Source organism: Rhea americana, unplaced genomic scaffold (assembly GCF_003343005.1).
Source record: "Rhea americana isolate MKP2758 unplaced genomic scaffold, rheAme1 scaffold_210, whole genome shotgun sequence".
In the NCBI taxonomy this organism is placed as follows: domain Eukaryota; kingdom Metazoa; phylum Chordata; class Aves; order Rheiformes; family Rheidae; genus Rhea; species Rhea americana.
The window spans coordinates 1,524,485-1,550,223 of NW_028186259.1; the positions used below are offsets into that span (position 1 = coordinate 1,524,485).

General features: G+C 51.6%; 1 protein-coding gene across 1 annotated transcript; it reads right to left on the minus strand.

The window, feature by feature from the left end:
• Positions 1 to 1,307: 1,307 nt before the first annotated feature.
• On the minus strand, positions 1,308 to 19,509 carry TRAM2 (translocation associated membrane protein 2). Its single transcript, XM_085304836.1, has 11 exons — positions 19,408 to 19,509; positions 15,453 to 15,516; positions 13,942 to 14,051; positions 13,596 to 13,712; positions 10,355 to 10,413; positions 9,628 to 9,712; positions 9,300 to 9,370; positions 8,486 to 8,590; positions 7,659 to 7,817; positions 6,237 to 6,409; positions 1,308 to 5,873 (listed from the first exon to the last, which is right to left on the minus strand). The coding sequence occupies exons 1-11, from the start codon at positions 19,507 to 19,509 to the stop codon at positions 5,800 to 5,802; spliced, it is 1,119 nt and encodes a 372-aa protein (XP_085160962.1). The 3' UTR covers positions 1,308 to 5,799.
• Between the last annotated feature and the right edge of the window lie 6,230 nt (positions 19,510 to 25,739).

Sequence of the window (25,739 nt, forward strand, 5' to 3'; positions counted from 1 at the left end):
TGCCTGTAATAGCTAGGGATTAAAGTGAGAAAACTCTGTCTAACATGCCCTAGGTGACCCTGCTGAGTGGGGAGGTTGGACTAGATGATCTCCAGAGGTCCCTTCCAACCTTACTGATTCTATGATTTCTATGAAAATACAAAAATACCAGTTGTGATTCTGGGTTTGCTTAAAATGGAGTGGAGGCTTTAGCGCTTACAGCGCACATGGAAATAGCAGGGGTCTGTAGAAAAATCTGCTAACAGCAGCTTTGCATTTTTAACAAAATATTGGGAAAAAGGTTTTAGGTTTTCGGACAGAGTTACCATCTAAGCCCATTTCATGCAGCTTGTCATCTCACCAGATAGGTCCAGTGAGGGGAAAAAGCTAGCAGGCAGCTTGGCAATAAAGTTAGGACACTTTCACTTCATTAAAGAGTCAGATATTACTCTTCTCCATGAAGGTAAACATGGCAGGAACCTTCTCTTCCCACCTGACTTCTGCCAGGTATTGCCATTGAGCGTCTATGAACGACAGCAGCTATCTCACACAAGTTAGAGGACAAAGCCCCTTGGAACAAAATACTTATTTCAATCAGCTTCACCTTTCRTGCTGTGGATTCCTGCTTCCCCTTAAACAGCTGTGGGTCTCCACATGACAGCTCCCTCCTGCCTTCTCTTGTTCCAAAAGGTCACCACTCTTTCCTTCCAGGCCCATTTGTGCTGCTGTTCACTCCAACTGGGAACCACTAAAGTGATCTCTGGTCAACCTCAGATTTCAGAACATGGCTTGTGTGCGTGTCAGGTGCTTTCCAGCCAGCAGCTGGTGAAGCCTAACTTCTAAAAGCCACTCTAATCAGTTTTTCCAGAGATGCCAAGGACTTATAGATGAGATTATTGGAGCTGTGGGCCATAGAATAGAAGATCAGAATTTGTTTTCTATACCTGCTATGAACTGTAACCTAATACTCAACCAAATCATGAAGCATGCTCAGGGCCAGCTGTAGAAAACATGCAMTTTATCTCACCATAAATTACATACCTAATCTACATCAGATAAATTATACCCTGCAGATGCCTTATCCTCCACCCTAAGGTATCAAGTGAGCCAGAGGTAACTAATTCAGAAGCAGCTGTCCATGCTGTAGACATGGCAAGTTTGAGGAGATGAACCCCATATGCAGGGAATATGAGGATAAAACATGCTGTACCAAAGGAAACAGACTAGTCTGGCATGGCAGGAGAGAAATATATAAAACCCATCCCAGCCTGTTTATTAAACACATACACAGCTCAGCAGAGTGATGAAGCATCAGTGAACAGCAGCAGTGGAAGAATCTATGCCTTTTATTTTTTTTTCAGAAAATACTTTTGTTGAGTTTATCACAAAAGTCATTTAACAACAAACATCAAAAAATCCATATAAAAACTTAAGTGACAGGAAAAGTGAAACAAATGGGATAAAACATTTGAAACTGTTACTTTCCCCCCACCCCCTCCAAAATTAAGAAGTTTGCACTAAAGCATAAATAGGGAAGAACAGATTTTTCCTTGAGTTCCTTTGCTGAAGTTTGGTCCATGGACTTCAACGTGTCCAAAGGAAAGCTACGTGCCTCTACCTAGCTTTTACAACATCCATTCTTCCCCACTGCCATGAAAAAAAAAATCCAAAAAACAAACCCATATCCTAGAGACTCAGAAACATACTTCACAGTTTCATATAAAGCCTGCCAAACAAACCAACTATTACACACTCATGAAGTTTACAGAAAGAYGGTAGTCAGACCACTATAATCTCCATCTGTTGTTGATGCAAGTCAAACAGATTCCACCAAAACTTCACCTAAGGCAAGAGTCGGATGCTGCTGTAAACCCCTATGCACTRCAATGAACCAGCGTATCTACAGGCTTCCAGACTAACTTGCAGGRGGGAGGCATCCTGAGTAGTCTTTCTCCCCACCTCTACACCAACAGAGAAGCTTACCAAAAATACATTTTTAAATGATGAGATAAGTGTAGAGGGACATACAGGGGAACTGGAATTCATCTTCTTCTTTACTAACCCCACACAAGATGAATGAGAAAAAAGAAACCTAAAAAAAAAGAAGCAACTGTAATGCCCCGTTATTTAAGAATCATTTGGAAAATACATGTGAAATGCTACATCTATTCTTCCTCCACCCCCTTCTCTTCCCAAGCCCATTCTCTACTATGACAGGAAGGGAGAACTGATACATCAAAGCTTTTCTAGGCTAGAGGCAGGAAAACACTATACTTCACACCAAAGAAATCACAAACTACTTGTTTCCTGGCCTTCTCAAGCTGGATAATGGATATAGACTGCAGAAGCAGTCATAAGCCCATAAGAAGGGACTGGAGCAACCAATAGTGTTACACAGAAAGTAGGGACTTGCAGTTTTGCATATTCTCTAACACTTTCCACACTGTAGTGGACAAGAGCTCCTTTTTTTTTTCTTTTTTTCAACAGAAGATGAAGGATTGACAGGATGGGGCATGAGAAGAGCATCCACTCAAGAAAAGCAGGCTCTCAGCATCTTTGTATGGTCAAGGAAAGACTCACCACTAAGGACCTGCAGAGAAAATACTGCATTTGGGGAAAAGAAAAAGCTCTTTGGGCTGGAGAGAAGGCTTGGTCTGCTGAGAAAAGCCATGAATGTAGAACCAGCTATTGCAAGCTTGCAGCCAGGGGGATGGTGTTCCTATTTAGACAAACACAGAAGCAGCTTGTAGTAGCCACTCTGATTGACAGCAGACTGCAAACCTCTGGAATGACAGTTGACAGTGCATTACAGCAAAGGCTCAGCACAAAAACCCTGGGGGGTCATACTGCAGTTGAGCATAACAGCAGAAGGAAGGGGATTTCAAAGGCCTTAATGACAGAGGAGGGCAACTTCTCTCTTCCTCCCCCCCTCCCCATCATACGAAATAAAGAAAGAAAACATGGAGACGCTTCCAAAACAAACTGTCCCTTTTTCTGGTAGCTCTATCCATAAACACAAAAACATAGCATATGTCATACATATGTTGTAAAAGGGGAAGGCGTATAGCTATTCATATAGTACACAGATCAAGAATACAAGAGACTACATGGCAACATAAGGCACTTGGGATACAAAGCATCATTAGCTACTTTATGAAGATGCAGGATTGTGCAAGTGGAAAAGCTGCCYGAAGCAAAGCAGGCAGGAGGAGGAATTATTCAGCAGCCAGTTTTKGGGGATTGTATGTGTCATCTGTTAACACAGAGTCAATAGCTCAGCTGGTGCAAGGCACCTGCTTTGTAGAAAGGACCAGCTAAAACTACGAAGAGGCGCCAGCCAGCAGTCACTCTTTGGAGGGCAGGTGGCAGCGTATGGCTGGGGAAGGTTGGCAGGCAGCAGAAAGGAAAGGCCTTTCACATTAGGCCTTTTCTGTGTCCTCCCTAACATAAAACTCTTTTCCTCTCCTATCGTGTTGCACTTTAGGCACCGTTGCAATCTCCAGTCAAGCCAAAAGATCGATTATCTGTCTGGCAACGACTAAGAGGAGCAATTGTAAGCTACCACCAGGGGCTCTGCTCCAAAGTTTCTTTCCTCACTTTCCCTGAAAACAAGGGAACCCCTCGCCTCAATTCTTGCTGACAACTCGTTTGACATTCAGAGTCACAGGGATGGAGGAACAAGTGGAATTTGTCCAAGATGGAGGAACAAGTGGAATTTGTGTCAAGTTCTTGCACATTTTCTCCATCTCATGCCCAGCACTAGCTGAGGCTTAACAAGGAGAGGGGAAGAGAGAGAGCAAAAACACCTATAGAAGAAAAAAAAATCCTCATCTCTAAGAGTGGCAGAAAATCAACTGTCACCCATTTCTCAAACCATGAATAATCTGAAGGATGACACCGCTGCAGTCTCACATGCAAGAATCACAAAGAGAGCTGCAGAGTTCAATTGCACAAAGGGCTGAGCAAGGAGTACACTAAGAGATCACGCACAAGAAAGGCAGACTTTAATCCCTACTTGCATACCAAAGAGTGCCCTTGCTCTCCTTGACCCTGTGCAATCAGCAGTACCCTCTTCTCAGCCAGCCAAGAGCGCACGTCAGTCACCTGCTCCTGCCATAGTGAAGCAGAACGAAAGCTACAGCTGGCTTTGCTGCACAAGAGGCACCAACAGCGAAGCCTAGCTGCAGAAACTCCCCCAGATGAGAGGTGCCTGTCTATTGTACATCTGCCAAACCTGGACCGATGCATGGCACCAAGAAGAGGCCCACTGCTCAGTAAGCTGGCACTGATGCATGAAATGTTGGGCAGGAGATGCTACTCCCCAGCAAAGGGGTAGCAGGGGACCGAGCTGGTTCCCATGAATCTCCTGCCAGCATGTACAGACGGCAACAGGCAGGAGCAAGAGGGAAAAGTGGTCTGCAGGAATAAATGGCCTCTGAGGTAGATTTGGGGCAACTCCACCTGCCAACAGCTATGTGTCACAGGTCAGGCCTTTCCTAATAAACAAGCTACTTTTTGCAGCCCTTCACTTCCATTCCCTTCCCTATCATCTCATTCACAGCTCAGAAAGGGATGAAGGGGCTAGGTTTTGGAAGAACCCTGCATTTGATAGCACCTTGGGTGGATACAAGCTCTGTATCCTTTGGAAACAAAGATGATGGCTGCAGATTGCACAGCTGGACCGGTATGGTAGAGATGAGGAAGGCTAAGGTGAYTGCATGAAGAGCACAGTCCCATTAATGCAAAACCCTTCACAGCAACCAGTTTGCTCATCTGGGTATGGTTAAGAGCCATGAGAACACCAAGTTTGTGAATCACACTCAAGTAGGCGAAGGGCCTGGTCTGATGGGACCCAGGCCAGTCAACAAAYGTGCTCATAATGTGGGGCAGGCAGGACTCAAGACTTCACGCATCCTGGACCTGAGGATGCAACTGCTCCCACATTAAAAGTTGCAAAGCATAAAGCCCATCTCTCAGTACTGRGAGGTCCAGGACAGCTATACAGACAGCTCACCTCCTGCAGCCAAGAAGATGGACCAGCTGTACCAGAATAGCTAAGGCAAGCAAGGGCTAAGACGAGAATCCTGTATGAGGAGGGAAATTTTCTCCCTTCTGTGCTGCACAGCTCTTTGACATTAGCTCAAAACCAGAGGTCGGAGGAACCCCATTTACCAGAAGTCCTCTATGAGACAAGACTCTTCCCCTGGACCCTGGTACATATTTGCAGCCTCACCATCCTGTAGCACTTGTCAAGTGCTCAACAGGTGTGTCCCCAGAGATGCAACCCTCACCCAAAAACTCCTCTGAGCCTAATGGTCACAGCCATGATTGAGCACAGAGCCCCACCAYTTTTCTCCAGGCATCTATTCTCATCACAGACATGCACTGCCTTCAAGCTGCCGTGTCCCTGAACTAGGGTTCAGGGAAGTAGTACAAAGGGAGAGGAAGAACACGCTGTAGAAGAGAACAAAAGGATTGTTTGGAATCATCTATGATGCATTTGTAAAAATAACAAATAACCAAAAAAACAAACACTAAGATAGAAAAAAGAATTGCACACCGACTTACAATGAAACAGAGGAAGACAAAACCAGGAGGTTTGGAACACACTCCTATGAAGGAAAGGGAGTAGGAGAAAGGGACCTTTTTGGTTTTATTGCAAATGTTTTAAGAAAGCAAGAAAGGGAGGAGAGCGAGAGACACCTTGTGAAGATGACAGGTTTCCAAGCCATTCAGGATGRTGCTTGTGAGGACAGAGAGAAGGGGCTGGTTCTTAGTCCTGGTATCTCGTCTTCCTCCCTAATAGACAAGCCTTTGCTTCTACGGTGATTTCAGCTTCTTCGTTCGCGGTGAGGTCCCGTTCTCAGCTTTCACCACTCCATTTTCATGGTAACCTGGGGATGGGGCAGAGGGCGGAAGGACAACAATTTGTCCCCCATCACCCTGATAAGCCAAAACTTTGCCTAGGCTTGGAGCAAAAAGCCAAAACCTACATGGCCTTAGCTTTATTAAGGTTAGTCCATAAACATGGAGAGAAACATAACTGAGTTGGAGCTGCAGCCCTCAGGACRTAACCCTGCTAGGGATCTCCCAGGCTCAGCAAGGAGCAGCAGGAGGCATCATTCCTCGAGTGTTGCCTCCACAGAGGCAGAGGTGACAGCAGGGACACCATGCCGCAGGGCTGACACCTCATGCCTGACATGGTACTCCCCCGTTCCTCATCAGCCCTGGGCCAGCCACTCAGCCGCGGCACTCACCCGAGTCCCTCTTGAGAGGCTTGGCTTGCTGCTTGGCACTGGTGGCAGCTACGGCGGCTCGCTTCCTGGTGCTCTGCTCGTTCCAGTACTCCCTCCAGCGCCGTAGCTGGAAGTGGATGAAGCGCCACATCACCGAGGCCTGGAAGAGGCACACCAACAGCAGCACACTCATTCTGGCAGGGGCGGAGAAGAGGTAGGCTGAGAACAGAGGAACGAGGCCACCACGAACCCAGCCACTGAGAAGCAAGAGGCCTGCTCCCAAAACCCAGTGGGGTCAGTGTCCAAGGCCCCCAACCGGTACAAGCCACCTGGACAGCCACCAGGGTGCCAGAGGCAGGCACCAACTGTCCGAGAAAGAGCCCTCTCCAGYTCCAGCAAAACCCTGCCTCCCAGTTCAAAATAAAACTGTCCTTCTTTCCYGTTTCAGACACCCCCACACAATACAGAGGAGGACCCGGTGAATGAAACCAGTGCAGTAATATAGCTGGTCCATGCCTCGGTGCCAGTAGAAAATAGAACCTCCATCCAGCCAACCAACATCTTTGCTTTCTGCTATGCTCTGAGCTCAGGATAGCTGTTCCCCTTTCCCTCTCCACCATGAAGCTCTCAGATACAGGACTTTTTAGGGCTGGAAAGGACTAAATGGCCCCAGGCTGCTCTGTAGAAACGTATTGCCTTTACAGTATAATCAGCTAGAAGCCGGATATGGTTGGAAGGGAGCTAGGAAAAGGCCCCAAACTTTCAAGCTTGGTACCAGTCCTTGGCTACAGAAAGCTTGGGAATGACTGAATGGAGCCAGAGCACCTGCCCYGAAGACTTTTGAAATGAACCCACAGCTACTGCTTGGCTAAGAAAGGCTCCCAGTCTTGATGGATGGACTGCAAGCCTTGGAGAACTCACCCTATCCCCAGGCTCCCATGCTATTAGGCAGCAAAATATTTCCAAGAATGGAAAATTTCTTTACACTGACTGCATCCATGTAAGCACAGTTAAGGATACAAAAAGGAAGTGCCTGCAAGTCTTTCTCTAAGATACCTGCTTCCACTCATCCTTTACAAGGTTACTTTACTCAAAGTATTTGTTTGTTGGTCTTTTTCCACTACAATGGTTCAGTAGCCTTCAGCCCTCCTTGCTCCCTTCCTGCCATCCCAGATTACTACGACCTTCCTTAGAGGCAGCCATCCCAGATTGCTAAGACCTTCCTTAGAGGCAGCCCAAGGAAGTTTCAGATCCCTGTTGGGGTTTCCAAACTCAGCAAAAACAACTACGGGAGAAAAACCACCAAGGAACTTAAGTGAGAGGTTTTCACAGCTCAGTTCTGCCTCAGTTTCTCCCCGATCACATGAGCATACACGGAAGCACATGATACAAAGGCAGTCCCCTACACCCCCAGATATGGCAGGAGACATGACAGCTCCTTACCTGAAGAGGATATTGTTGAAGAGGAAGCTGAAGAAGTTCCCTCTCTCAGGGTCAAGAGCCTGGTTCTCTACCCGAGGCAGCCCAAAGCCGATGACCAGAATGTAAAGGGTGAGGGTGAAGAGCCTAGTGACCACGAACACAACAGCCCAGACATTAAATCTGTGGGAAGACAAGCAGAGGTGTTGGTAGGACCAGCATCAGCATCATGAGGTGCAGCCAGCTGAATGGCAGATATCCTGGCAGATATGGCAGATAGTGACTGAGAGGGCCACCAGGTGATAAAAAACCTTTACCAGGACATGACCAAACRTCATTCTCAGCACAGGTTCACATCATCAGCGTTCATCTCCTAATACTTCAGTGGAGGTAAGAGGGGAGTATTAGCTGCCAAGCATCAAGTTTCTACTCAGCACCACATTTTTAAGGCCGTGTTTCATGACATCTTTGCCCACAGTGGTGCTTGAGCACGCACACAAACACATACACACACTACAGCAGGACAAACAGAGCCACCCTGTCTATCTACTAACCTTTGATGTGAGCAGAGCAACACAAAGCAACGCTAAGCACAGCGCAGCTCAACAAGTCTCCTTCCTCCTTTTGACTCCCCCTATCTTACCCTACCCCTAAACCAGCTCTTGTCAGAAACTGAAACCCTCCATAGGTCCTGCGCTTCCCTCCCAGGTCTCTGCCCACCAGGTCTCTGCCCACCAACATTGAGTTGAAAGTTGAGAGTGAGCCTCCTTGGGCTCTTCAGGGTGCAAGTAGCTCTCCTAGGCATCAGCTGCATAAGAGGAAGAAAAGCCATGATCAGCTCTCCTGCTTACAGCTTCTCGTTGTTCTCATCTGCGAAGTAGACAAGACGAGCCATGTGGAAGAAGAATTCAGCTAAATATTGCAACAGCAGGAGGATCAGCCCCAAGCGTGTTAAGCTAGAAAGAGGGATAGAAGAAACAAGAATTATTGGGCTGGTCATCCTCGGTCCTTCATATTCCTGTTATATCATCTATCTTGCAATTCCTTAATTGCAGCAAGTRCCAACCAAAACCCAGACCACTTTGCAGCAGGGGCTGTAGGATCACAAGGAGGAGGAAAATCTCCTAAAACATCAAAGTGATGAAGTGGCCCAAACCAGCAGCAGAGGCTGGAAGAAAGCAGTCCAATGCAAAACTCAAGCCCCTGGCAATGCTGCTCTATATATACCAGAAGAAACCTAAGAGCTTGTCTGCATATGCTGTGCTGGAAATGCACCCCAGGAAAGAAAGCTTCCCCTGACCCCAGGGAAAATGCAGTCTTCAGCCTCTGTTTAAGGGTCCCCAGATTAACATTTGCTTTGCCGTGCACTGTGAACAGAGGCGACTTATGCACTCACATAAGCTGGCTGAAGTACTTCAAAATCAGCTAGTTTGTGAAAACGGTTCAACTTGAACATCCTGCAGCAGGGAGTTCTCCAAGTTAACTACAATCTGGTTTGTAAAGAATCTCCTTATCCTATTTTACTCCCACTGGACGAAGCTTTTAGGGTGACCCATGCTGAGCCCAGTCCTGTGAAAGGACCGGCTCAGCACCTGATGCAGAACCGTGAGGTGGTCCATGGTCCCAGCCACGGTGCAGGAAGGGAGGCCAAGGCAGCCAACTCACTTGAGGAGGTAAGCGCCGGCTATGTGCACCAGGTAGAGAACAATGTACTGCAGCTGGCGAGGGATCTCCTCCTGGCAGGGCAGAAAGGCACTGTGTTAAACCCCTCATGCCTCTTTCCCCCACAAACCCCAAAGCTTGCTTTTCCCCAATTTGGTGGGCTAAATGGCATCAAGCACACTGCGGGCAGCTGAGAGACAGCAGCGTCCAGATCCAYGCTCAAAAAGATGTCTCCAGTCGTGGTCCCCATGGTCCACCATCCCCTCAGCTCTCCGCCTAAAACCACCGCAGCTGCTTTGGGTGACGTTTTCAGCACCYGCCTGGCTCTCACCTTGCGGACCTTCTGGAAGTAGAGCTCCGGCAAYGCATGCAGCCAGTACGCCAGCTGGCACAGGTAGAAAAACTTCACCTGGAACCTGAAAAGCATGGACAAGCCRCATGAGAGAGCCTAGGGCATCAAGAGATCGCGGGTCCCCTTCAACCTCAGGGCCCCAGGAAGGCTTCTGCCTTGGTACTCTGCGGTCAGCTCCGCCACAGGTAATCTCCTGGCCTCCTGAAAGCCACTGGATATAGGAGGCATCATTACTGGGCAGAAATTACATGTTTAACTGAGCTAGTCATGCCCAGATTTCATCCAGCTGCTCATGCTGTGGTCTCCATGCCCGTGGCAAACCTAATGCTTACTCTTGCAAAATGCTAAGAAAGGAGGATTATACTCCCTGCTTTTTTGTTTCTACTACGAAAAACAAAGAGCAATTAAGTGGCTTGCCCCAGGTGATGCAGGGAGTAAGCAGCAGGGATGAGTCACGGAGGCTGGAGGTCCCCCGAGACAAACCTGCCTCCAGGAATACCCTCTCCAGGACTGCAAATAAGTTTGCCACCATCCACCTTGAGCTGGTTAAAAAGCAGGATCTCACTGCGGCGTCCTGGCAGGAGGGAGCTGGAGGCTGCATGCCACGGGTGCTGCATTGTCAGCATCCTGCTCCCAGCCACAGGGAAAACCGTAAAGAGGAAGGAAGCGGTCAGCCAAAGAACAAAATGCCCTCGCAAGTGCTTACGGAAGATAAACATGAGGGTAGTTTTCCCACAGACTCCGGGGGTTTGATACGTATCCTTCCTGAAAGAGAAGAGATGCAAACCTTCAGCAAAAGAAACAAGCACTGCAAAGTTTTRGGGTGGGCTAACGCAGCGTCACATCGAGGAGCCCGGGGAAGAGGCCCGAGTCCTTTCAGAACTACCACGATCTACGAGCATTAAAAACTGTGCCCCGTTGGGCAAGCCAAAGCTGAGACCACCGAAGCTCAGCTGCGTTCACAGATCTCTAGCAGCCCGCTCAAATTTCATTAGGCCGCCAGGTTTGGGGCTTGAASGTTGCCTTCCTGGTTGCATGAAGGCCTCCGAGCTCAGGAAAGGATGCTTCAGGGTTTGGGCCATACAAGCTCTCTAAGTGCGGGGGCAAGATGCTGGCAGCACAGGTACAAGAAACYGTGCGCGTGGTCTAGGAGGCTTCTTCCACACGGGCATTTCCAACCTGAGCACCAGCTAGGCAAAACAGAGTGCTTATGAAGAAAAAGGGGACTGGAAAACCTTTATAAAAATAACTAAATACGCATTGCATAACTTAATTCTCTCCCTGCTTACATTCCCTTACAGCCCTATGCTTGCAGGGTAAGTTATAAGACGGAGCTGCCTTCTCATTCCACGTTTACCGGGGCACCGGGACAATGTGGGGTCCCAATCCCAGGCTGGGCATTGCAGAGTGACGGTTGTGCTGAAAACTAATCTGCACAGGACCCATTTGTCACCCTTTCTGCCCTCTTTGCAGCGTGACCCAGAACAGCCCGAGGGAGGTCTGAATGCTTCAAAGAGCGACCTGCTCTGCAAAGTCCGGGGCACACRTGGGGCGTTCAGGAGAACGTGCTGCGTCAATGCTACACATTTTTACACGGATCTCAGAGTTCCTGGAAACACGGGGAAAGCAAACAAGGCTGAAAGCCCTTCCCACTGGGTGAGAGGAAAAAAAAAAAAAAAAAAGGCTGGTTTGCTCTGATTCCCAGAGCCAGAAAAAACAGAGATGAAGGGGCTGAAAAAGCCAGCAAGGTGGTGGACTGCAGAGCCACCTCTGAAATTACAACCGGTTAAGGATCAGCCATCCCGTATCAACCTTTTGGGGGAGCTCCCCCCATAACTGATAGGTCAACCCCAACGACCAGATGCCAAAAGCAAAAATAAGCACCATTTCACCCTCATTCATCTTGTTTTCTCTGCAAAAACCACAGCGGATGCCGAGCCGGGGCCAGGGCAGGGGGCTGGCGGGGGGACAAGGCAGCGGGGCCGGAGAGCAATGAAGGCTCTTTCAGGCGGCGGCAGCGAGGCCCTCAGGGCTCCTTGGCACGGCCGCAGCCCTGCGTGCTTTTCCTGGTGCTTTTCCCCTCCCCTTCAGATTGAAAAAGCCCCCCAAAAGAAATATTTCAACTCCAGCTTTTTTTCTCCATGCTGTTTTGGGCAGAATCATCCCCAGTGCAACCCAAGGWCTTCTCCCCCTTGCCAAGCGAGGGACCACAAGTATGTTCTCCCCACATCCTTGCAAAGCACATCCTAAAACCCCAACTGCACTGAATGCAAATAAGGAGGCAAACAACAGATTGAGAAAGCAAGCGGGTCCCAAAGCAGTAAGCAGAGACAACAGGGCCCGGCACGGCTTTCGGGGTCCGGCTCCAAYGGTATTTCACGGCCCATTTACTTCTTCATTGCGCAGAGCGGGAAAAGGGTCTCGCTCGCTCAGCGCCTGGAAAAAAGAACCCGCTCCGCTTGAAAACTGAAAATCAAGCAACCTCCTTGCTCAGCATCCCCTCTGCCCAGAGGGGAATGTTTTGGGAAASGAGTCCCAAGCCCGTTTAACTCGTTGCATCCTGGAGAGGCTTTCCCAGAGCAGAGAGTGGCATTCTCCCCATGGACTCATATCCATGCCTGCGGAACAGGTATTTTTCATGCGGGCCGTGGAGCCCCTCTTTCCTTGCTGCCTCATCCAGCTGCAACAGGCAACGTGGAAAAAGCAGGCACCAAAGCAGGGAAAGCTCAGGAGGATGCAACAGCACAGCAGAGACCGCTTAGCTCGCTGTGGATATGCGTGATGGGCTAAAAAGGGCCTGGCTGGGGAAAAGCAAATTGCCAGTTTCTCACCAGCACCGAGCAGTTTTGGGGCACGGGCAGCCGGCTGCGTCGCGAGGGCGAAAAGCCTCCCTGCTCACGGGCTCGGCGCGAAGCTCGTCGCATAGAAAAGGAGCGTGCGGAAAGCCAGCGGCACGACCTCGGGGCGACGCTTCTGCGCTGCCCGGCCGCAGTCCACGCCGCCAGGTCGCCGTAATCCCCAAGGAGCTGCAAAAGCTTCCTCCCGCTCACGTGCTCCGGCAAATGCCTTTTGCGTCTCCGGAGCCCCCCGCGCCGCGCTGCCGGCGCYCGGCGAAGTCAGCGGTTGGCATTTCCAGACGCCTCTCGGCATCGCAAGTCTTTTCCGCTGCCCTGCTTCTCCCGGGGGGCTGTGAGCAGCATCGTGGGTACCAAACACGGAGCCCCGCTCCCTCCTTCACGGAGCGGCTTTGTCGACCGCATGGTCCCGGAGCCAGTGGATCAGACGACCTGCCCGGCTGAGCTTTTCTTGCTCAGGATGGGGAGCGAGGAGGGGAGGGAAGAGGCTGCCGAGGAGGGGGGACAGGGTCCAGGGCCCTCTGCAGCTTCCTCCKGGGAGGACTGCTGCCATCTCAGCTTTCGCCATCCCAGTGATCCCCAGCCCCTGATATCCTCCTCCAAACCCTGCCCCAGGGCCTGGGGCAAGTCCTCCAATGTGTCCGAAGCCCAACGAAAGCTAAAAGCGCGGACGCGGCCTCAAACTAACCACCTTCCACATCCACGCAAACTGCCTGGGCTTGCACTGACCATCCTCTGACTAAGCTCACCTCTTCGCGTCGGAGGAAAAATAAGGGGCAGAGGGAGCACCAAAGCACGTGGGAGGGGGACACCTGCAGCCTGCATCTCCCCCCATTTCTGAGCCGTGTCCGTCGTGGGCAATGATAACGTAAGGAGGAACTCCGAGGCTCCAGGTAACATATCGTGCCCTGCTCTCTCCCCATCAGCTTTGCTTTCCTGATTCCCTACAGCTGACAGCAGCAGCAGCAGAAAGTCCCAGAGCCCCTGTCCGAAAGCGGCGGTTTGKGACTCGCTGGCCTTAGCCACAGAAAAGGAATCAAATTCACCAGTGCAGGAGGGAAGCCAAACCCGACCTCAAACGCTGCACCTTACCGTCACCACGACGTACAAGCACCACATCACGGAGGTGAGATGGAACGCAACCAGTTGCCCCGACTCGTTGAACTTGCTGTGTTTGACCTTGGACAAATGGAGACGCCTGTTGATTTTCTGGGAGGAAGCAGTGGGGAAAAAAAAAGGAAAAAAAGAAGAATATAAGCCACTGGSTCGACAGCTCTCCCTCCTCTTCTCCTTCCCACGCAGCACCCAGAGATTAGAGCTCCCATGTTTCTACCCTGACCACCCCTAGATCTCACTGGAGCTGCRTTCAACTGCAGCGGTACCACGTGTCCCAAGCCCTCCCCGTAGGCTTGCTATTTAGACATCAAATGACACTCACGTCCAGGGCGTACTCCTGCACCACTGCGTGCAGGATGATTGCTATGAAGATGTAGAAGAGGATGGTGACCAGATCTTTCAGCCCATAGTGATAATGGACCAGCTCCCCGTCTGCAAAGACACCAAATAGATGGACCAAGTCACTCTGACCCAAACGTTTCCCAGGCAGAGCTCTCCTCTGGAGCAGGGACATGGAAGCTATCCCATGACTTCCAGGACATGCCAACCGGCTGTTGTTGTACAACATCCAGTATCTCTCATTTGCTCCTGAAAGTTGCTGTAACCACAGAGATCCAAGATAGCAGCTCAGAGCTGTGAAATAAGACTCACAGGAGCTCCCCACCYTCCGGACATGCAGGCAGAGGCCAGACGAGAGACCCCCTCCAGCAACCAAAATGCCCCAGATGTCTGTGTTTAGGCAACTATTCCCAGCCCTGACCTCTCGCAGCTGAGACGTTACTACAYGAGGAGATGCCAGGAAAAGCTTCCTGGGTGATGGCACGCACAGGAGGGGTGGGAAAACGAGGTTGTGCAAGCCCTTGGGTAACACGTCTGCCACAGCCACGCCTGGGGGCCGTGGCTTGGAGTAAYGGCAGTTTCCACCCAGATTTTTAAGATTTTAGGTGCTCAAATACAGATCAAATAGGTTTTATGACACCAGGTGAGAGCTGTGCGTTATCCGGGCCCGAGAAGCCAGTTAGCTCTCCAGAGCACTTCGCAAGCTGTTCTAGCAGGAGCAGTGCTCGAGCCACAAGGGAGACTCTGCCAGCTGACAGGCAACGGCATCTTTATTGCGAGGGGTGTGAAACAGCCTTAGAAAAAATCAGTTTAGCAATAAACCTTCCTCCAAGTAAGCTCGCTGCACCAAGCCACTGGCCCAGCTGGTTTCCCCTGCTATGTCCTGAGCTACTTTTTTCCCTATATACTTCACTACCTGCTCCCCGCCATGGTGCTGCTCTTCTTTCACTAGCGAGAATTACGTGGGCCCCCCGGTTTCTGGGGGCAGGGAAGAATAAACGACTTAAGAGAAGGATGCAGCAGCGGAAGCTGTCTCGACTGTGCTATATGGGAGCCCAGACCACAATTTAATCTGGAAGCTGGACAATTTCTCCAGCCATAACATTCAAAAATTTTAAGGGGCAGATCTTTTATCTTCCATATGCCTCTCTCTCTATCCTTAGATAAACGGTGGGTTTTTTTCCCCATTAATGCCAACAATCCTGCTCTTCCCTTGGACGATTATTGAAATACTTCTAATTAACTGCAGCTTCCTGCCGCTGCGTCTCCTCTGATGCCAACCCAGGCTCTCTGCCCCAAGTGCTTGGCTTGGCCAATAAATCAAGAGAGACAGGAATTACCTGTGCAGTCCCTGGCTTTTAGCAAAGGGCTAAATCCCACTTGCTCCCCCCGGTAGCRAACAGCCATGGCCCGGACCAGCCCGCAGTGAGGGTCACGGCAAATCACGGTTCGTTTTTTCCCCCCAGACATGTCCGCAGTGGCAGCATCTCTTACCTGCTGTAGGCACGCTAACGTTATACTGAGGTAAGATAAACAGGAAGGCAGTCTTGGCTGTAACCTGTCAGAGAGASACACACACAGAGAAAATAAAAGCTAATGAGTTTTAAGCTCCTTCCACTCATTTGCACCGAGCTGCCCCGCCGCCCTCCCGCGCGGCGCCGAGCCCTGCCAAAACTCGCCCCACACTGCAGAACCTGTTGCCCTCTATTATTAAAAGCAGTGAGCTTTTATTTCCGATCATCTTCTTAAATGCTGAGCTGCTCAAAAATTACCCCTTGCAAGGGAGCGTGAAGCAAGGGATCAGAAAGTCGGTTTTGTCACCGATCCCAGCCAGCACCGTGCGGGCTCAGCCAAGGCTGGTCCCACGGGCAGCGCCCACCGCTCCCCGCGCGAACCCTCGGCCTCCGCCCCCAACAGACGCTTCCTTAAGCCCTCGGCTGCAATTAGCACCCCTGCTAATCATGGCAGCAGAAAGAGCGGCGCAAGGYGGCCGCGCACCGAGGGGCGGAGGAGGCGAGCAGCCGCGGCGTGGGAAAACCAGAGACAGGCCTTCTCCAGCCGCGCTGGAAAAAGGCAAAACTTCCAGGGGAAGCAATGCAGGGGAGAAGGGGGGGTGCTCGGGCTTCGGCTCCACTTGCASAAGCCCCGAAGTTGCATTTAACCAAAATGATTACGAGGGAGGAGATTTCCCAACAGGGATAGCAGTGAGAAAGCAGCTCTCCCATGCGAAAACCATGGGATTTGGGGGAGGAAGGAGAAAGATGGGCAGATCAGGAAAGCATCACGGCCACCGAGCCGTAAAAGCCACCGGCAAGCCTGACCGGGGAAGCTCTCTGCTCCTTGAGGACAAGCATCCACCTTCAGGCTGCTCTCGCACATGAGCCGCTCGCCCCGGGGACACCCTATCCCGCCGTGCAGAACGGGCCCCGACGGTCCACGCRCGGCGGTACCTGCACGCCCTCACCCAGCCCGATCTCTCGGTCGGCTGCAAAGACACGAGGGTCGCCAAGCCCCGGAGCATTATACRTGGCACTAATTAAAATAAATCACTTATTCCCATCAGCTCCCCTTCGGAAACAGGACCGGCACTCACGGGGCACMGGGGAAAAGCAGCTGTGGCAAAGGCGTTTAACCTTTTCCTAGCTATTGGCAACTATAAAAGAAGGGGGAAAGCAGCAGCTTGCTCAGAGAGGGAAGCAGAGAGCCAGGCAGCAGCTCCTGGCTCCGAGCAGGAGGGCAAGACAGCTCCAAGGGCCTGTCACTGTCAATGCACCACGTCCCAGCGGCATGTGCAGCTTCACGGGTTGGCAGAAAGGCCAAGAATGAGACAYTGGGCCGCCTGCAGAGCCAAGGCTGTGCTTCTCGTTCTTAATTTATTGCCTTCAATTAAAAGGTCCAGCCTTGGAATGAATCCACCCCCAGCTCCGAAGCAGGAGGCCTCGCAACGGCAGGACAGAGCTGAGCGTCCCAGGACGGGGCTGCCTCGGTGGCCCACACTGTGCAACTCGGCCGAGCTCTGAGAAGTTATGGGGGAACTCAGCTCGTTAGTCAATCCTCCAATTAATCAGCTTTGCAAAGGAGTTTTTTCCCCTGGAGGCAAGCTGGCCTGATAGACCCGTGAGTTAAAGCCTCCTCTGACCACCCGGTTTGGTCTGTGGTGGTGGCCAGAAAGAAGGAGCAGAGACCTCCCGCTGGTGGACTAAACCCATCACCAGATTCTGGGTCAGGAATGGGTTTCCTCCCAGGAGGAGGCCATCACCAGCTGCTGACCAACRCCATGGGTCAACTTGGTGGCCAGTCCCAGCGCTCAGTGCCTATTTGCAAAGGGAAAGAGATGACCGCAAGTAACGCTCSTAGGAGGAGAACGAAGATGCGAAGGGAGTTGGTGGCCAGCATAGTTTCATGGGAAGCAAAAGAAAGCCGCTCGTAGTTTTACAAAGCTCAGGACATGCTACCTCCCAACACACACCCAAAATACTGCTGCTGCACAGAGACAGCAAAACACTTCTTTGCAGAAGATTCAAATAATAAATGCTGCTTGCATTATAATGTTTATGCAAAAAAAAAAATACATATATATATATATATATATATATATATATATATATAAAAAAACCCCAATAGCCCACTGGTAAAAGCACTGCCCCAGAGTCAGGCTCGTTAGCTATGCTCCGTCACTGATTAAGCGACTTCCCCAAACTGTGCTTATCTCAGTTCCCCTCTCCAAAGGGCGGGTGTCTTCACCCGGCCTCCCACGGGCGAACGGAGGAACTTTCTGCTTGCAGGGAGCACTCTGCACTGAAGACAGCAGCTCTGGGAGCCAGCACTCGTTCTGGCTATACAAGAAGCGTGATGAGTTGTTTTGAAATCCGAGGCACAAAAATAGGAAGTGTTGGTGTCTCCAAGGAGCACGACAACGGGCCGCCACAATATCCCACTCCTCCCCTTCCCAACAGGCCATCCCGTCACGCTGACGAGCACCAGGCTGCAGATGCAACGACTCCAAAAAAGCCTCCGAGCGCAGCTGCAGATAACGCCGCCTTTCACGCAGACCAGCCAAAACCATTTGAAAGCTGCAGCAGGCTATTAAAAACCCAACTGGAAATATTGCTTCACCTCTTGTGGGCTGCAGCCAGCGGCGTGGCGGGTGGTGGTGGTGGTGGTGGTGCTGGTAGGACGACCGAACGTCCCCGAGCACAGCTCCCGCGGGCTTTGCCAAGTGCTCCCCTCCCGCCCCCGCAAGGATTGAGCAAGAGGCTCGCGCCGGGCAGCCGCCCCGCCGCTCCGCTCCGCTGCGGCTCACGCGCTCGGCTCCCCTCCCGCCGCCCGCCCGGAGCGCGGGAAGCGACCGGAGTCCTCTCTCCACGACGGGGGGAGATGGGATTTTCCGACACTGCTCYCCTTAGAAAAGAAATCCCACGTGTTTGTGCTCCATTTACAGAGATGTGAGAGGCACTTTGCCCAGGGAGAGGGACACTATGGGCAGAGTTTGGGATGGCGATGGAAGAAGACGTATTGCACGGCCTCAAACTGGCTGCAGAAGACCGCTCTGGCTCTTGCAAAGCTCACTGGCCACAGAAGCAAAGTTACCTCATCCTGGAGCGACATGTGACAGCCAGGTCTTTGGATTTACTTCCAAATCCCATCACAGGCTGGTGCAGAGCATGAAATAAATGCAAGAAACTCACAGTACCTGGGTTGCTGTAGGGACGGGATGCTGTGTCCCATAGCAGCTGACAGCAGCAGGCACCCAAGGCTTTGCATCTCTTCACGCATCCAGAGAAGCTCCTGCATTGATCCAAGAGCCCTTCCAGACCACCGATCAGGCAGCTTTTCCTTCAGCCACCGGCTACACACCAGCTCCTCGCCGTGCTTTGCTCTGCCCATCCGGGCCAGCTCCGTCCAGCTGGCATTCGGTTCGGCTAGCTTCTCTGTCCACTGAGCTCACCCAAACGGCAAGGCTCCCGCTGCAAACAGAGCGGGGCAGTGCACCACGTCTGCATCGCTGGCGCCCGGCTGCCTCTTTCCAGGCTGGTCCATTGCTTCTTCATTCAGAAAAATTTGGAAGGGGGGTTATCTTTGCAGCTTCTTCCAAGCACGAGATGCAAACAACCGTTGATTCCCGTTGAACTTGTAACTCCAGAAAAGATTCAACCCCTTCTGGCACATTCTTCTACTTGTACAACGTGCCACATCTGGCATGCAAGACATGAATCCTCCACGCCGCAGTAGCAAGCATGACTGGGACAGGACTGCAGAAAGACTCCCATGTGCGTAGCCAGASTAGTTGCATTTCCCAATGCACAACACCAACTTCTCTTCAAATATAGAAGCTTTACGGCAAGTTTTAGGGTCTGGCCATTTCTGAGCAAAGRTCTGAGCTTCAGGACCAGGCACACTCTTTTCAGAGAGGAAGAAACAGCTTCTGCACAGTGCTCAGCCCTGGTACAGTTTGCAAGTACTCCGATAATCTTCTTTTCTGGGTGGCCTGGAAGRGGGCAGATCTGGTGGCTTTCATGAAGGCCAGCAGGAAGGTTTCCTCAGCAGACATTCCTCAAGGAACAAGTAATGCTTTGTCCCACCTATAAACCTGCCTTTGCTTTTCCGTGGGTTGGAAGACCACATCTCTCTCTGTTTGCTGCTGTCTGTAAAGAGCCACGACAACCCAAAGGGGCAGAGAGAAGAGCTGCATAGGGGCCTGTTGCTGCAACCATTCACCCCTCCACCTTTCATTAGAGAGTTAGACTGTCTTGCTTGTTTTCAAAAACCGATGTAAAACATTTTACATTTATTTTAATCTACCAGCCTGGAATTAGAGAGGCATCCTCACAGACTGATACTAAAGCCCACAATATTCAGGTCGCTAAGGATGTCCCTGGTCCTTTCCTTTAACACCATGCTCTGAAATTCAAGTCTAGTCATTTTTATGCCTGGGCAAAGGAGATGAAAATGGGATACAAGGGGGGTTCGAAGAGGCCATTAAGACAAGGACTGTGAAATTTTCCTTGGCGCCTTCTTYGCTGGAATTGCAGAAACAAGAAATAAGCTTCCTCATCCGCATCCTCCAAGACTCCCCGACCCACGAGGCCACCAGGGTCCTGTGTTCGCTGCACATCCTTTGCCAGACCCTCCTCCACTTCCTTGCTGTCACAAAGACATCTGGACAAGGACATCTCCTTTTGGAGGCACATCCAGCCGCAGTTTCACAGCACTGCAGGAGAGCAAGAGCAAAGCACATGGGACAGAGCAGCATGAAGAAGTTAAGCCAGGTGACAGCTCACACTGGCAGGGCACTGGTGACACCCCGGCATCCCTGATGGTGACAAACACTGCTCAGGAACGGATGTTACCAGCTGCTGCGRGCTGTGTCCCACTTTCCGCGGGCTGCAGGCAGCTGGATGGAGGCATCCCACAGGCAGGAAGCAAGTTGTGTTTATTTGACCCTAATTGTATCAGCTCCAACATGGCCAAAATCCAGCAAGCAGCGCAGTCCTTCACATCTRCAGAGGGACCAGTGTCCTCCTGCAACTCCTAGCACACCTCACCGTCTTGCCAGCAGGTTCAGGGGGATACATGATTTAATCGAGGCCACGCGTCAAGCTCCAGGAACTGAGCATCAGGCTCCAAAATCCTAGGGCGCAGCTGCCACCTTTGCCACATCCCTCCATGATGTCAGCTAGAAGCACCCGCAGCCACAGCGTATACGTTGCTCTACACARTCCTGCATAATGTATAGAGACCGGAACATGCTGGATGCTTAAATAGATGTTTGGCTTCCCAACCTCCAGCAACCCTGCCTCAGACTTCCTGCTGAAAGGCAGAAATGCGGTTTACTTGGCTGGGAAAGGACCAACAAGTATTGGTGCTGGCAAAGCTTTAGAGCTAATGTCCAGCGTCTCACACACAGGCCAGCGCAAGTGGAAGTTTGTAACAGGAAGAGCAACTTCAGGATTATTTAGTGCACAAGAACTGGAACATGCAGTAAGAAGCTACTTTCTGTTTGCTTATTTGGAAACAAGATCCTGAAATGGAAGAGAAAGAGCCAGACGCATTTCAATCACATAAGATGGGCAAGTAGAGCTAGAGCCACCAACCAGCAGAGAAAATGCCATGGGCAAATAATCTCCAGGTATTTTTTGTTATACTTTGAGGCCCCCGTCCCCAGCCTGTTTCTTTCTTTGCTTTTTCTTCTTATGGTCAAGCTTTTTTTCAGTGCAGCCAGAAGCCCAAATGCTACAGGACATCATGAAGATCTGGCTGCAGGCATTCAAAGAGTGGGTAAGGATTTGTCTGCACAGGATGAGCTGAACAGGGACCATATGGAAAAGGTAGCATATTCCCCAATTGCTCCCCGTTTTGCCCTGAGAATGTATCCATGCAATCCATCACTGCCAGACGAGATGAAGAAGATAGTCTTCATCCCAGCCTTATCCCACCTGACATTAGGGATGTGCTGAATGAGCCAAATCAGGGAAGCAGTTGCCTTGGGTGATCTCTACAGCCACAAAGATGGAATAGCATCTTCAGGTACGACTGGGTCTCCAGTGGTCTCTGTCAGGTCCCATAGGTGGATCATTAAAGTCTCTCTGCTAGAAGGTGGCCTGAAGTTAAAAGCTGAGCAACTCCAGGCCTTCAGCCAGCACGGGATGCTGCTTCCTGGGAGAACACCCCAGGACAGTGCTCGCAGCGTACTTTGGGGCTCTGAAAATCCCAGCTCCTAGAAAACCCCGTCCTTTGGCTGCTGCAGTAAATCCAAGGGTTCTCCAAAGTGCAAATGGGCAACCAACACCTGGGAACACTTCAAACCAAAACAATAATAATAATTTAAATGAATAAAAAAGAACCAGAGCCAGAGTGCCTCGTCCCTCTTCAGCAAGCGCTTTCCGCCTCCCTCGCACGGCCGAGCAAACAGAGCGGATGCTTCGTCTCCCAGATGCCTTCACCTTGCTCCCGGCAGCGCCGCGGGCGGCTCGCCAAGCCCGCTGGCACCAGCTGCTGTTTGCAGTGCTCGGAGCGGGGGCYGGCCGGCAGACCGGCCAGGCGGGGGCAACGGGCAGCGTGGGCGACCGACGGGCCTGCGTTCGCCCAGAATTGCTCGCTACCCCGATGGAGACCTCTGAAAGCAAGTTTTTATTTTCTTTTTTCCTTTTTTTTTTCTCTTTTTTTGCAATGCTTGCTGCAGCTAGGACGGGGCTTGGTCTCCTCCTGGGCTGCTGCTGTTAAACAGAGCAACGACGACAAATGCCACGTCAGGGCATCACCTCAAAGGCCAGGATCGAACAGGCTTTAATATAAATATTTAAGGCCAAACGGTCACAGCATATTAACCCATCTGTTCCCCAGTAATGCAAYGATTAGAAAAGCTCACACCACTGTTAGCCTGGAGTCGGCTGYCCAATGCAAAACAGCAAAGCTCACCTCCTTTTAGCAGATGTTTTTTTTTTCCCTTGCCCTAAAACACTCCATGATTCCAATGAAAAAAATAATAATAATTTTGCTTTTCAGACATGCAAGAGGCTATCAGTAAAAGCCTGCAAGCAGGCACATCCAGCATGCACATCCAGGCTTCGGGTCCGTATCAAAACACACCCCGGGATTCAAGCCCTCCTGTTCTGAGGAGCAAGTTCAGAGCATCCTTCCCAGGTCCCATTCCTCCCTCTGAAAACCGCTTCCCGCTTTGAGCAACCCCGACGACTCCCCAAAGTCTCAGCCGGGTGGGATTTGTGCTGCTTTCGCCTCGTTCGCCAAACTCCACGTGACTGCGGCCAGGACCCCGGGGTTGCCGCCTTGCAGCCGTGCAACCACCGTGGCAACCCCGGTGCCCTGTTTGGGTTATAACCGCTTCAAAGGAAGGAAGCGGCTCCAGACTTCTCGCTGGGGAGGCTGGGGGAGGCCCTGCAGCCTGTTTAAGCTGGGAAAACATTTCCAGGGCTTGCAAAACAACTCGAAATAATTAAAAAGATAAGCGCGCTTTGGAAGATTTTTCTTGCAAAGCGGTTTTCTTCGCCGCCAGCCGGAGCGTTTACCGAAAGAAAAGCTTGTTGATCCGCGGCGTGGATTGACACAAGCCCTATGTGCAAACTGGAGACCAAACTTTGGACCAGAGCCTGCGAAGGTAAACAGCAGGCTTTAACAAAAACCCTCTGCAAAGGAGCTGCAGCACCTCGACTCGCACAAACACACACATCTCTCAGCACGGTATGATCGTCGTCACTGCACACGCACCACTCCTTATTCCCTTTTCAAAAGGAGACTTAAATTCTGCTTTTTTAAAAAAAAAAAAATCTCCCTCTTCCCAAAACTGTTCACCCTTTAAATCCCCTGCATGCTTCGGTTCCTCAGCCGGCAAGGAGGAGGCGAGCAGAGACGTGCTTTATTATTGCTCATTAGCACCGGCAAGGGCTTAATTCTTAATTTTGGCAAAAGCTCTCCGAGCTGCGCATTAGAGGGGATCTGGGAGGGGAAAGTATATTTAGCAGGAAGCCTGGAAATAGCAGCTCACTCGGCAGCGGTGTCACAACCCGGCGTTTGGGAGAGCGTGAGTCACCGCCGGGGCAGCGACGGACCCACGACCGCTGGAAACGGCGGGGGTGAGGGGAAAAGCACGGCAAACACGTTGCCCGTCCGGGCGGAAAAGTCATTCCTATGCTCCCCGCTGTCCGGTGCGATGCCGTCCCATCCACGCGGCCGGGTTTTAGCTACAGACTTGCCCCAACTTGCAACACGGGCAGCGGCAGAAAGACCGGCATCTAAATCCTGCAAACGGGGCGGGTTTACGGTCAGTCTTGAGCCTTTTTGCAGCAGAACGGGTTAAAATCAAATATATACCATATATAATAATATATATGTGGTGTATATATATATATGTAGAATTGGGCCCATCGAATATAGAAATTGCAGGGAAAAAAAAAGCAAGGCCAAAAGGCAATCCGTGCAGAGGGCAGCCAATCTGATAACGTGCACAGGATTCATTGGTGCTGCAGCACAGGTATTAGRGAGCCGGCCAGCTGCAGGGTCAGCCAAGCCTATCTAGTCTTGGTTTCATTTTTCAGAAAAACAGAATGGGGGGGGGGGAGAGAGAGATGCAAAGCGACCGCAGTGCTGTCTGGAGAGCGAGGATGGAGAGGACCTGTTTTGCGTTTCTATACGTGGTCGTTCGAACTGGTTTGCAGGTAAAAGAGGAAAAAATAGGTGTTTTTCTTGCTGGTTTTGGACTGCTGGTGGAACAAGCAAGCGCTGGCTTTCCACGCACATGCTGYGCGGCAGCTCGCTGCAAGCTCGGGAAGTGCAAAATCCCACCCGAAAGCGGCCAACAGCCACTGAAAAGGTTAAATCCCATCCACCCGTCGCACGGAAAGCGTCCCCAAGAAATCCTCCGCCGCAGGAAATGGCCTATTGTGAAGCCGGCTGCGCCGTTTCCACCGATGCCCCGGCGGCAGCGAGCCGAAGGGGGAAACGCGGCCGGGGAGGCGGCATCCGAGCGGCGGGTCGGAGCGAGAGCTGCTGGGAGGACGCGGGCAAGCGAGGACGCTCCGGCAAGGCGTCAACRGCAGCGACGTCGGAGCTGCCGCCAAAACTCACCGCAGAGGCTTTGCAAACACGCGGAGGGCTGAGGAAGAGCGGAGCACRCCTTCCTCTCCAGGGGAAGCGGCAGAAGGAGAAAGGGCAACACAGAAAGGGCCGCGAGGGTGGTCCAAAGGCACGTGCAAACCCTGCGCCACGGGCGGGAACGGGGCTAGATGCTGACGGAGGGCGGCAGGGGGCCCTGAATCCCAGCAGCTTCCAAAGCTTTGACTCAGCTCCTGCGGGAGTTTCRCCACTTCCAGCCACAGTAAAGAGGAAAAAGCATTTCCACGCTGGCCTCTGAACGTCACATCCACCAAAACCCTGGATCCCTCCCGGCAAAGAGCCCGGTGCTACCACGGGGAGGGGATTCACAGCCACGCAGCGGCCGTACCTGGACCAGCACTCCCCTTCTCCAGCAATAACAGCTGCTGGAGCGATGCAGAGAAAATCCCTAATACAGATGCAACCTACCTGATTTATTTTATTCCCCCCCACACACACACCAAATACGACTACGAAACTTGCAGCCTGACTTTGCAGCATTTGCATGCTGTTTTGGAATACGCAGCTCCAGCCAGCTGGCCCTTCGGGCTTTCATTTAGAAACCCCCTCCCRGTCCCTTAAATAAACGCACGCGCTCGCACACAAAGGGTTTCGGCGCGCTGCAAGCGCCTTGCTCATGCAATGCATTTGCAACCAAAAAAAAAGAAAAAGAAAGGAAAGGAAAGAAGGGAAAAAAAAAAAGAGACAAGGGGGAGAGGTTGCGATTGTGAGGGTATTAAGGAAGTGGATTTCCTCCTGCTACGATTTGCTGGAGAAAAAAAAAAAAGGAAAAAAAAAAAAAGAGCTTTTCCTGCTCACAGCCAGGCCCCCCGGCCACCCCTTTCCAGTCTCGATTTGCTTGGAGACGTGGCACGGAGCTCCAAGGGGAGGGAGGGCAGGCAGGCGGGGGGAGCACAACGGGGTGTGTGTGGGGGGAGGGTGGGGGGAGACCTCACGCGCCGGGACCGTGGGGGACCCCACGCGCCGCCCGCCGCGCACCCCCTGCCACCAGCCCCGACGGACGCACCGGGCCGGGCCGGGCCGGGCCGGGCCGAGCCGGGCCGGGCCCCACGTAAGGAGGGAGCAGCAGAGAGGGAAGCTGCAGGCATCCCGCCTTCCCCTTCTGCCCTGCCTCCTCCTGCAAGCCGAGAGGAAAAGAAAGGCGGAAAAAAA